At 38.9% G+C, this 12,766-nt stretch overlaps 1 protein-coding gene across 1 annotated transcript; it reads left to right on the top strand.

The window, feature by feature from the left end:
- Nucleotides 1–6,834: 6,834 nt before the first annotated feature.
- On the top strand, nt 6,835–8,365 carry LOC104451903 (annexin D2-like). Its single transcript, XM_010066461.3, has 3 exons — nt 6,835–7,095; nt 7,687–7,899; nt 8,252–8,365. Exons 1-3 carry the CDS (start codon nt 6,835–6,837, stop codon nt 8,363–8,365), a joined length of 588 nt encoding a protein of 195 aa, XP_010064763.3.
- Nucleotides 8,366–12,766: the final 4,401 nt, after the last annotated feature.

Genomic DNA, 12,766 nt, shown 5'->3' on the forward strand with positions numbered 1-12,766 from the left:
ATTTAAAGTTTATAAATGCTAAGCCTACGGTTGGTCATCCAGACATCTAAATAGAATAGAACTTGATAGAATAAGATATGAAATCCAAGAATTTTGCTATATCCTATTCACTATTTAGTTAATCGTAATAATAAAATCGGACATATTCATATCATATCATTTATATTCTTTTTATATAAACGACATATCAGCATAAATGAATCCTAAAAATGATAAACGAACCTAAAAGTTGGAGACACTCTTTGCCTATCAATTTTTATTTTATTTTTATTTTATTTTCCTCTCTTTTTTAATTTTTTTAATTTCTTTTATTTCTTTTTCCCCTTCCATCATTCTCTAATAAAATTTTATTAAATACTAAATTGTGCTAATATACTTAAAATATGTAATAAATATAAATATATACTTATACTTATATATTCGAATTTAATTCTATATCATATAAATTCAATATATAAGTAAAAACTAAACTAAATTAAAAAAACTAAATTATTTTTTTGTAATTTTGATTTTCTTATTTTAGAATTCAAATATTATTTTATATATATATAATTTCAATTTTGTTAATTTAAGAAGTTTGTTATTTGAAAAAAAAAATAACCTTCTGATTTTGGATATTAGAAAAAGCCACCAAAATCACGAACTTTATCAATTATGACACATTTATCCCAAACTTTTTTGTAACACAAACTTGTACCTATGTGAGAAATTAATCCTAATTTTTTCAATGACACAAAAAAAAACCCAAACTTATACTTTTGTAACATTAAAAACCCTAAATTTTTATTTTGTCACATTTGCCCCCAAAAATATAGTGTCATAGAAAAAAAGTTTAGGGTTTTTTGTCTCACAAAAGAAAAGCTTGTGGTTTTTGACTTCACAAAACAAAATTTTGGATAAATATGTCACATTGTATAAATCTGGGGTAAATGTGTCACATAGATAAAAGTTTAAGATTTTTAGTATCACAAAAATAAATCAAAGTAAATGTGTCACAATGGGCATAATTTAATATTTTTGGCGGCTTTCATCCTAAACCTTTTGACAATTATTTGATGTAGTCTTCCAGTCAAAATTGACTAGAAATCGCTAACATAGAAGCGGGTCCTTAACGTGACAAGGTTAATGTTGGCATAGATGATTTTTGCAATTAATTATTAAAAAAATTAAATTTTTTTTTTTTTGGCTTTTACCCTAAACCTTTTGACAATTATTTGATGTAGTCTTCCAATCAATTTTGACTGGAAATCGCTAACGTATAAACTGGTCCTTTACGTGACAAGGTTAATGTTGACATAGATGATTTTTGCAATTTATTATTAAAAAATTGTATTTTTTTCCTTTCATTTTTTTTTCTTTTCTCTTCCTTATTTTCCATCTTTTCTTTCTCATTCTTTCCTTTTTTACCTTGACCAAAAAAGGAAAGGAAAAAAAAAAAAAGGAAAAATTCAGAAAATTTTTAAAAAATTACAAAAGCATTTACGTCACTATCGACCGCGACCGTGCCACGTAACATAGATAGCCTCTGCATTTAATTTCTAGCCAAAATTGACTAAAGGATTATATCAAATAATAATTAAAAAATTTAGTACCAAATTAGCTAAAATTGAAAAGTTTAAGATCAAATTGATTACTGTAAAATAGATTCATACTTTTCTCGATAAATATTATCGAAGCTACAAAAAGAGATTTAAAAAATCGAGTGTTTGTCATAGAGAGTGAAATTTTGTGTGTGGAAAAATGAGGATCATTTTGAGCAAGAGAATGACACTACGTTGAGCGCAGGGATCAGTCTAAGCAAGAGAATGACACTACATTGAGCGCCAACGTTGATCTCAACTATGGAGGAGGATGAGCAAGAGTGCATGGACCAAAATGACGAACCTTCGCTTCCTGCATCCCCTCAAGGAAAGCGTCGATCCCCTCTATGGGACTCCTTGTCAACACAACCTGGGCACTTCAGAGTGCCATCCATTTGCAACATTGATGCCAAAGTCTCTGATTGCCCAACCAATTAAATTTTTCTCTCACACTAATCCTTTTTTCCATGATCAAACTCTCGAACAACTTGGGCTCCAAGTAAATGGAGCAACTATATAAGAACTTGTATGACGAACAAATAGGCGGAACAAATTACGTTAACGGAAACATCTTGCTTTTCGAGTCTCTCACCAATCTCTCTAGCTCCCTCTCTCTCTCTCTCTCTCTCTCTCTCTCTCTCTCTCTCTCTCTCTCTCTCAACAGAACAATTTTTAACATACAACGCAAAAGGCCCAGATCAGCCAATCCTTCGGAATCAAACCTCCGACCCTCCTAAAAAAGCAAAGGAAAAAGGTTTTACCAAAAAGATTAAATTTTGGCTCACCTCGCTTGCTCTGGATAGCTGTGTCGAAGTCGCGAGCTGCAAAAGAGAGGAACAAACTGAATTGCGTTCCTGCGGCACCGATGGTGGTGAAAACGAGAGGCAAACTGACTAACGACTGGCGAGGGTGCGGCGGATCTAGGGTTGCTGCGATTGAGAGAGAGAGAGGGGCAAGGTTGCAAGAACTTGGGAAAGTTCCATGCGCTTAGGGTTTTCTTTTTTAAACAATGGACAAGAACCGGTTCCAAAACTAGTCTGGTTCCCAATTCACTTAGAATCAGGAATCAAACCAATTTCAACCGATTCCCAAAAAGTGGAGCCAATTCCCGAATCTATTGGATCTATTTTACGTGTGGGCCAGTCCGATTTTTGGATAAACCCTATCTGCCATAAGTGACGGCATTTCTCATTTTCTCTCTCTTGGGAATTGTCTTGGTTGTTTGCGCTCTCCCTCGACGGTCCCTCAGTAATGAGCGATGTCATGAGCGATGTCGTAATGAGGGACACAATTGTCACGAGCCGATCGATTGGTATCGTAACCGTGCGGTGACTCAAGCTCTTTTGAATCGCCTAAGCCAAGCCTTACTCGATCGATCGCACACTCGCTCGCTTTACCCAAATCGTAGAGAGAGAAAGCTTCTACAAAGAGAAGCTCTGGACAGAAATGAGTTTTGATATTACTGAAAGGATTGGATGATTACAAATGAGGGAAAGGGCACCCCTTCTTATACTAAAGGCCCTCAGATTATATCCGTTGATCTAGAATTCGTCCGGCGGATGAGATTGCACCGCCAAACCTACCGACACTAATGACAGCTACCAACTACCGACATTAATGGCTAGAGACTTCTAGAATTTGGCGTAATGACGGTGTCACCTGCCCTTCAAAAGTTCCGAAAGGAGACTTGTTCAGAATCCAAGTAAGCGCAAGAGGTCCTCCACAGCAAGGCACAGCCCTTTAGCTCCAGAAACCTCTTAGCCATGACATTCTCCCCCACTCATTCGAGCAATGCCCTTGTCGCTCATAGCTCGAAAGGCGGCCTTCTTGGCACGAGCACGGGCTCTCTTCTTTTGATCTTGCTTGGCTTGAATGCTCATGAATGATGGACCATACCCTTCTATCTTTAGCTCGGGCTTGGGCATAGAACACGGTGAGTACTCAACCTCGGGGAAGAGCACTTGGATCGGCATGGTATGAGTTGGAGTAGGATCCAACTCTTCCTTCGACGTCTCCATGGACAGCGGCTTGTGCATGCACTTCTCAACCTTCAAGCTCTTGTCAAGACGATGGATCGTGGCAATGGTCTTGGTGTTGACCACTCCTTTTATCATATGGATCATCAACGGGCATTTTGGATTGAGGATCATGATGCACTTGGTCCTCATGTTGATCATAGACCTCACGCTATGGAAAAACTGCATTCCTAGAATGAGATCATAATCATCGAGAAGGATTATCTCGAATGCCAGCTTGCCTTTTCATCCGCCGATTTGGACGTCCACGTCGAGAGTTGATCCTACGCCTTTGAGCCCATCCGAGTTGATGGCCTTGAATGAATTCCCGATCAACTCAACGCGAAGTCTTAAGGCTTTCGCCACCTCAGTCGACATGAACATGTTCGACGCACCCGTGTCAACCAAGGCATAAAGCGTTTGGTCTCCCACTTCGACCCCCACGAAGAACATGTCCGAGTTTGAGGTAGCTTCCTCTTCTTTGGATGGCGATCGAGCTTGGACGGAGTTGATAACCTTCATGCTTCCAAGCCGGATTTGCCACTTCTCTTCTTTAGGCTCCTCCTCCTCTTCTTCTTCGATGGCAAGGAGAGCGTTGATTCTTCCTTTATTTGGGCACTTTTGGGTCCAATGCGGACCTTTGCAAATGAAGCAAGGAGAAGGTGGGGGTTGATCAAACTTACTCGTCGTGTAGTCCGTTGGTCAACCCTTTTGGAAGGACGGCTTGGAAGTTCCTTCTCCCCATGTTTTGACTCGGCCACCTTGATCATGCTCGCCTCGAGGAGTACTTCTTCCTTCATCCTCAGAGGATCGATCCGACCTCCAATCTCTTGCTCGATTCTTTGGTTCAGCTTTGGTGAGATCAATGAGGGACTCGACCACGCTTAGCATTCCAGTAAGAGTACTCACATCCCATCACTTGAACTCAAGTTGTGCCCACAACTTCAGTCCATCCATGAACGCTCCAAGAGCCTCCTCCTCACTTAGGTTGCGAATTTGGAGTTTGAGCTCCGTGAACTCCTTCACGTACTCTCGGATCACGCCTCTTTGATCGAGGCGATGGAACTTACTACGAGCATCTTGTTGAGCAAACTTAGGGAAGAAGTAGTCTCAGAACTCCCTCACGAAGTCATCCCGTGTGTCCATGGGATTGGTGCTACACTTAGTCTCATCACACTTATTGCGCCACCAAAGCATTGCGGTATCAGAAAGGAACATCGAGGCAGTTCTTACCTTAATCGACTCGTTGTGGATGTTGACAGCACCAAAGTACTACTCCTCCATGCTTCAAACAAAGTTGTCCACCTCCTTGGCAGATCGGTTGCCTTTGAACTCTTTAGGCTTCGGCACGTCAAGCTTGGGCACCGCTTGTGTGGGCATCACTCCATTGGTGATGCTCCATTTGCATAGGGCGAGCTTGGTCTTGAGCTCTTGGATTTCCGTCTTCATGGCTTCGACCTCATCCTTATGAAGGCTTTCTTCCTCGATCACTTGGACGCACTCCTTCAACACATCGATTGATGCTTCAAGGGCTTCGTCCTTGTCATGCAATGGGGCTATAGCTTCGTTGAGGCCGGTCGTGAAGTCTTCACGGAGTGAGGTCTCAACCTCCATGATGCGGTCTCACACATCGTCAAGACCTTCCATGAATTCCACCATGACACTCCAAACCTTCGTGAGCTTCTCATCCAACGAAACTATGGCGTCCATCGAGGCTTCTCTTTTCTTCATTCGGCCACGAATCTCCTTGACTTGAACAACCTCCCATCCATGACAGCTTCTTGGCTCGACATTCTCTCAAACAGTTGGTACTCCTCGATCTCTCGAAACGGATCCCTCATTCGCTCTGATACCACTTGTCACGGGCCGATCGATTGGGATCATAACCGTGCGGCAACTTGGGCACTTTTGGATCGCCTAAGCCAAGCCTCGCTCAATCGATCGCACACTCACTCGCTTTACCCATATCGTAGAGAGAGAAAGCTTCTAGAGAGAGGAGTTCTAGAAAGAAATGAGTTTTGATATTACTAAAAGGATTTGATGATTACAAATGAGGAGGAGGGCACCTCTTCTTATACTAGAGGCCCTCGGATTACATCTGTTGATCTAGAATTCGTCCGGCAGACGAGATCGCACCACCAAACCTACCGACACTAATGACAGCTACCAACTACTAACATTAATGGTTAGAGACTTCTAGAATTTGGCGTAATGACGGTGTCACCGCCCTTCGAAAGTTCCGAAAGGAGACCTGTTGGGAATCCAAGTGAGCGCAAGAGATCCTCCGCAACAAGGCATGGCCCTTTAGCTCCGAAAATCTCTTGGCCGTGAGACAATGCCCTCAGTCCAAGATCCTAGGCAAATATGTAATGCATTCGCAAGACTTGACTGTCCCTCAACAATAAGCGATGTCGTGAGCGATGTTGTATTAGGGGACGCAGTGCCCTCGGTCTCGAATCCTGGGCAAATCCGGGATGCATTCGCAGGACTTGACGGTCCCTCAGCAATAAGCGATGTTGTGAGCGATGTCGTATTGGGGGACGCAGTGCCCTCGATCCTAGATCCTAGGAAAATCTGAAATGCATTCGCAGGACTCGATGGTCCCTCAACAATGAGCGATATCATGAGCAATGTCATATTAGGAGACATAGTGCCCTCGGTCCCAAATCCTGGGCAAATCCAGGATGCATTCACAAGTGCCCTATCATGTTTTTTTTTTTTTTTTTTTTTTTTTTTTTTTTGTAAAAAGTGCCCTATCATGTTGTTGATATCATAGATTGTTTTTCTAAGGTTTGAATTAATTATCTACTCAAAGATCGTGTGCTGATCAAGTTAGAGTTCTTGCGCTTTTATTTTTTGGGTGATTGGCAGGCAAGATCGAGCTGTTTCTAGGTTGAGGAATGAATCAAACTTTTCCTCTAATGTAATCTCTCTCTTTTTTTTTTCATTTGATGATTTTCATGAATGATCTTGAAGGATGGGGAACATAAGAGAGGTTGATCTTATCCATATTGGCTGTTGGCACTCCTTAGGAGAAGAAGAGTTTAAAGCAACACTATATGATGATCCATGGAGGGGACATCTCCAAGGCATTGGACAGTGAAGCAACTTTCAACGTATGATTTTCTTTAATTGTTTAAATTCATTTCATGGAGACGCGTCCAAGAGCAATCCCTAGTCGTTCCTTTATTTCAGTTGATTATCGATACATGATTATACCTTTGTTCATGAAATTTAACATGACGTGTGATCTTCAAAATTCTTTCCCTCTCTATGATTTCCATCAAATTTTTGTGGTCTTGTGTTTGCTTGAGGCTTCTGAACGCGATGCGCTCTTGGCACATAGAGCAATCCTAAAGGGGGATAATGATGTTCTCATAGAGCTAGTTTGCACAAGGTCTCCCCGGCAGTTGTGTTTGGCAAAAGATGCATATCAGGCTCTATACAAGAAGTCAGTCAAAGAGGACATTGCTCAAGCCAGGGCTAGGATATGTCATGAGGTACTGCTCTTATGCTTTCCTAAAGTTGTGCCATGAAGTTTCCTAATCTTGATGATTGTTATTCGGATGAACTCTCTTCCACACATTTTGTAGTAAGTATTTTGTACTATGAAGTCTCTGTAACTGCGCGACGCTCTGAGTAATAGATTAATCACTCTTTTGTGAAAGTATTCTTTGAGATTCATGAAGGCAAGTAAGAACAAAGTGTGTCTGAGATTCAACATATTACAGAGAGTTGGAGAATACAAGTTGCAGTGTTTTAAATCTTTAAGATGGTTTTGGAGTTTTTATTAGAATGCTTGTCTGGACAGTGTTATTATTGAGAGCAAAACCTGATATTTTGGCTTGTTATTTGCTTGGTTATGGTTTCATGAAACTGTGGAAACTATGTGCCACTTCAATGGACCCCTTTCTCCTATCTAAAATGAAGAACCAGGTCCATCATAAAAAATAAAAATTAAAAATTATAACCCGTAAAATAATTATTGTCTATCCTAAATCATTTCATTTTCACCAGGTGTTAAAATGTAAGTTGATTTCCTTGTCTGTTCGGGATAAACTACATTTTGATATGGTTTTTTTGCCTCCTAGCTGTTGTTACCTCTCACCAGCCCATATCATTATTCTGGGCTGAAAGTGGACGAACATGAGGCACAAAAAGATGCTCCGATGCTCCATGAGAAGACCTCGGAGAAGGATTATAGCAACAGGGATGTGAGATGGTTTTTGGCCACTAGGAGCAAAGCACGGCTCAAGGCTACACTTGATCATTACAGATGTGCTTATGGAAATGATATCTACAAGGTGAATGGGAATGACTATCAATCGGCCCTTTCATATTGCTTTTACATATAGAGCTAAAGTTTACAATTCCTCGAGGATGAAAAGTGCCTGTGGTTATTGTTCATTTTATGAGCTTTTGCTCAGCAGTGACGATGATGCTTAAAAGTAAAAAGCAACCTAATGACATCTTGTTTCTAAAATATTGAGACCTAATAATATCATCTATTTTCAAGATATTAAGTACCCTACATTGTGCTATGTTCTGGCATAGGTCGCTTCTAGACTATAATCTGGTATTATGCATCAAAGCATATCGAGCTTCTCTTTGTTCTAGACTAAGAATTATCTAATTCTTGATCCTTCGTGTTTGCAGGATCTGGAAGCTGATCCAACTAATCAGTTCCTTCATATACAGAGAAATACAATCGAGTGCCTGACTTGCCCCGAGAAGTATTTTAGGAAGGTTCTTCATGTGGCCATCATGTAAGAGTTTTCCTAATGTATACTATATTAATTGATATTGTAATTTACTATTTTATGGGTACTATAAAATGGGGTTTGGTCTAATGTGAGATAAAAGGTTTCTTAATTAATCTAATATAGGACTGGCTAGCGTGGGCCAAGTTGAGCCTAACCCGTAATAAGGGGGCTTGGTGCTTAAGTCTCTTCTCTAACCTTAATTCTCACATGTATCCTCACATAAGGAGCGTTAACCCAGCGCTAAAGAGTGAGGGGGCCGTCTCATTGAGCCATTGATACGGAAGGCAATAAATGAGAAGGATTTGCACGTGAAACATCAGTTTTCCGCTTCCGCTTCAAGAACGATGGACCTCAAAACAAGTGCGTTAATCTTTCTACTCAATTATGCATGTTCTTATTCTGGTTATTGAGATCTTGGGATTACGCAATTTGCATCCAACACGTCATACTAGAGCAACCATAACCCTAAAACTCGAACGCATAGAATTTTTGTCCTAATTTTGAGATTTTCGTGATTTTTTGTTCAATAAAAATCAAATTAAATCACAAATTCGAATTGGGCTCGATGAGACAAGCAGATCCGTGGGCGGCACGTCGCTGGAGGGGGCCGCACGCGCCCCCACAAGCCCCACGTGCAGGGCGCAGCTTGCACGTGCGACGCACGTGCGGTGCTGACGTCATGATGATGTCGGTGACAAGGCCAAACTCGATTGGCAACCAACCCAACCCGTTGACCCAACCAAACCCGACCCGATCAACCAATCAAACCGAACGGCTGGACCGGGCGGTCGAGCTAGGAGCCAGTCAAACCGGTTTTGACCGGTCAAGATACGCCCGCACGTGATCTCCATGCGCATGCGCCACTGCGGGCATGTGAAGCCTTCGATCGGCACATGGCTGGTGGTGTTAGATTCGTATGACTGTCATCTATGTTGTGGTGTATTTATTTTATATATTTGATGATTTTATGGATGTGAAAATACATACGAAACCTTAAATACGTTTATTTTTTATATATTTTCACGTATTTTTCTTGTATTTTTTATGATTTTGGAAATACAGATATTGGGTTACAGGTATGTTATCACATAAATATTATAAAGGTGTTATTCATTGATAATATATATAAATTTTAATTTTTATTAATGAATAACGATATTATCAATGAATAAAGTAATGTAATTAGCATGATATGTGATTTTGGTGATTTGTTGCCCCTATCACTGAAGTTAAAATCACATGTATATGGTGTATGTGAGAAGTAAAGTTTATATCCCTGGTATGAGAGAATTTCAAGGATTCAATTGAGTAGTGACCACCAAAGTGGCACGCTTGATTAGATTTGAGAAATATCGATCTCGTATAATGTTTGAGATGTCTTATAATTTAGTGCGTAGTCATAATCCTAAAGGAGGTGATTGTGTATTAGTTCATGGAGGGATACATGATGGTGTGGTGGAGGAGTGACTGATCACAGTGGTTCATATGCCCAAAGGTGATGAATTCACGAAAATTAGAATATATTCTCATAATCACTATCATGTGGGGAGTGTACAACCGTATGTCATGTATTCTGCTGAAATGTGATTATATGATTTTGCATGTAACTCTCTGGATGTCTACTTGTACGTCAAGTTACATAGTGCTTACATGATGTTAATTATATTCATTGCTTGTTTTTCAGTCACATTTTCTGTAATTAATAACTCCACTATTATTAAGGTTTTTATTGATTCGAATTTTAAGTAATAGACATATGATTTGTTGCTTGTGAAAAGAAATTTTACTGTCCACAAAAACACTTGAAAAATGGTTTTTCAACTTACTACACTACAAAAAAATGCTATAGAAGACGATAAAGTTTTCACTCTAAAAAATGGGTGGACAGTTAATAGATATTAAGAAATAAATATTTCTTTATAGTATTTTTAAAAATTATTTCAGAGTGAACATGGCAACTGGAGGAAATTTATTTTTCTCTATATACTACGAGGTTAGTGAAAGGAAAATTATTTTTCTTATACCCTATGTATTCTTTTACCATGCAAACGGAGTTTGTAGCATGTTTTTCAGTTGCTACTCAAGTTATTTGGCTCTGGATGCTCATTAAGGAGTTGGTTGTTTTTTAACTTTATGGATTGATCCATACGGTTGTATTGAAACAATAAATTTGTAGTATTTTTATTAATAACAAAGATCTGAAATGGTCTAAATATATGACAATCAAATTTTTTACCATAAAAAAACGGTACAGAAAGGTAACGTTATAATATAATATATTAATGTAGATGATATGGTTGCAAATCCACTAACTAAAAGTCTATGCCCATATGTATTTGAGCAACATGTCATTAGCATGAGGGCCTAAGAGTATCTTGAGATACTGTTGTTTAATAGGAGCTATTTTGGCTTTACACTAATAAAGTTTACATTTGTGTTCATTACATTTTGTAACGGTTTGATATGTATCAACTTTTGCATTCAAAAAGTATTTTTGAATGTATTATTATTATGTTGAATACATATTGATAAAAGTCTCAGGATATTATATAAATCTTGAGTGAAGGCTAGGAACATTCAGTTATTAACCTTGTGCATATGTCTTGTTATATATAAAGAAAGGTTAACCGTAAGGACAAGACATATGTGAGTTCATTATAATCATAAAAACATTCTCTAGTGGCATATGATTTTTGTGACGCTTAGTAAGAGAATTGTGACTGACAAATGGGATCTCTCTATATGAGAGATGTTATCCATTTGTCACACTATCATATTGAATCCATATCAATAAAGTTGAAAGCACTTGTGACTATGGAAGGCTCTGTGTATATACATACAATTACTACCATAATTCGATGTATGAGACTTTATGGGATAGGAATGACTATTACGAATTATCTCTGGATCAATGTACGCACATACAATACAATTTCAATTAATATAATTTAAGTGGGAAAATGTAAGAGTTTTCCTAATATGGACTACATTAATTGATATTGTAATTTATTATTTTACGGTTATGGTAAAACGGGACTTAGTCTAAGGTGAGATATAAGGTTTCTTAATTTGTCTAATACAGGGCTGGCTAGTGTGGGCCGAGTTGAGTCTAGTCCATAACGAGTGTGTGTTAATATTTCTACTCAATTATGCATGTTCTTGTTCTAGTTATGGAGATCTGGGGATTGCGCAATTTGCATCCAATACATCAATGCACAAATAAGAGATGGAGGGACTATAGCCAAAGTGCTTTCTACTAGGGCCGATGTCAATATGAACCTTATACTAGAGGAGTACTATAGAAAGAACGGGCCCGACCTCCTTCCTCAGCTTCAAAAGCTTGTGGCCCTGGTGCATGATTTTTAATTGCTCTTGAAGCCACTATGTCTGACAATTTATGTAGTGCTGTGTGTTTAGAAGTATGTCTGTTTTCCTTGCTTTCTTAATGTATCGAACATTGTTGTCGAAAAGTTACTGCACCTGTCAGAAACAAGAGCAATCCTAGTACGTGAAGCGAGGCATTACCATAGATAGAATCCTTGAAATATTTTTGTTCTAGGCCAGTCAAAGTTCCTAATCTAGTCGTCCTCCAATCTTCAAATTGTTAGGGAAATCCCTTATGATGTTTTGAAGATGACAAAATAAATCAAAGACTACTAACATGTTTGATGGTTAAGTAATAGATTATGCAGATAATAGAACATATAAAGGATATTATCAAAGACTATACTTGGAAGAACCAGAAGACTGAATGTAACTCATGTCCAAAGTATATTCTGAAGATTTCTAGACTTCTGTATCAAGGTCTGAAGACTGCCAGAATTTAGTGTCAAAGTCTGTTCTACATCAGAAGTCTGCTCACTCTGACAAATTCCAGACTGAACGTGAATGAAGAACCAGAAGACAGACTCTATGCTGAAACTGAACCAGAAGACAGACTCTATACTGAAGCTGAACTTATTCAGACGGTGTTCATACCTTAAAGCTAAATCTGTTCAGAAGCATAATATGTTCAGACCCAGATTGTAAAGTCTATTGCACTCAAACTCAGATTGTAAAGTCTATTATTCTCAGACTTTACATCCAGATTCGACGGAACGTAACTCAAGCCCCAATCATATAACGGCTAGTGATCTAGTTTGAATTCTACATCAAGATTGATTTGATTGACTCAATTTAATTGATTGACGATTGGATCTTGAAGATAAGAACTTTCTATACGAAGAAGCTCTACTTATGGAAACCAAGATTCTGTTTATATGGGCGATCGGAATCAATTTGGGATTCTACTTTTGTCACTCAACGGCTACCAAATCTTCTAGACATAGAGCTGTCCAATGGGTAGATTGGAAGACGATCCTCGAGATACTGTCCAACAGCTAGTTTGGAAGTGGAGGAGTATTTAAGG

Source organism: Eucalyptus grandis, chromosome 6 (assembly GCF_016545825.1).
Source record: "Eucalyptus grandis isolate ANBG69807.140 chromosome 6, ASM1654582v1, whole genome shotgun sequence".
In the NCBI taxonomy this organism is placed as follows: domain Eukaryota; kingdom Viridiplantae; phylum Streptophyta; class Magnoliopsida; order Myrtales; family Myrtaceae; genus Eucalyptus; species Eucalyptus grandis.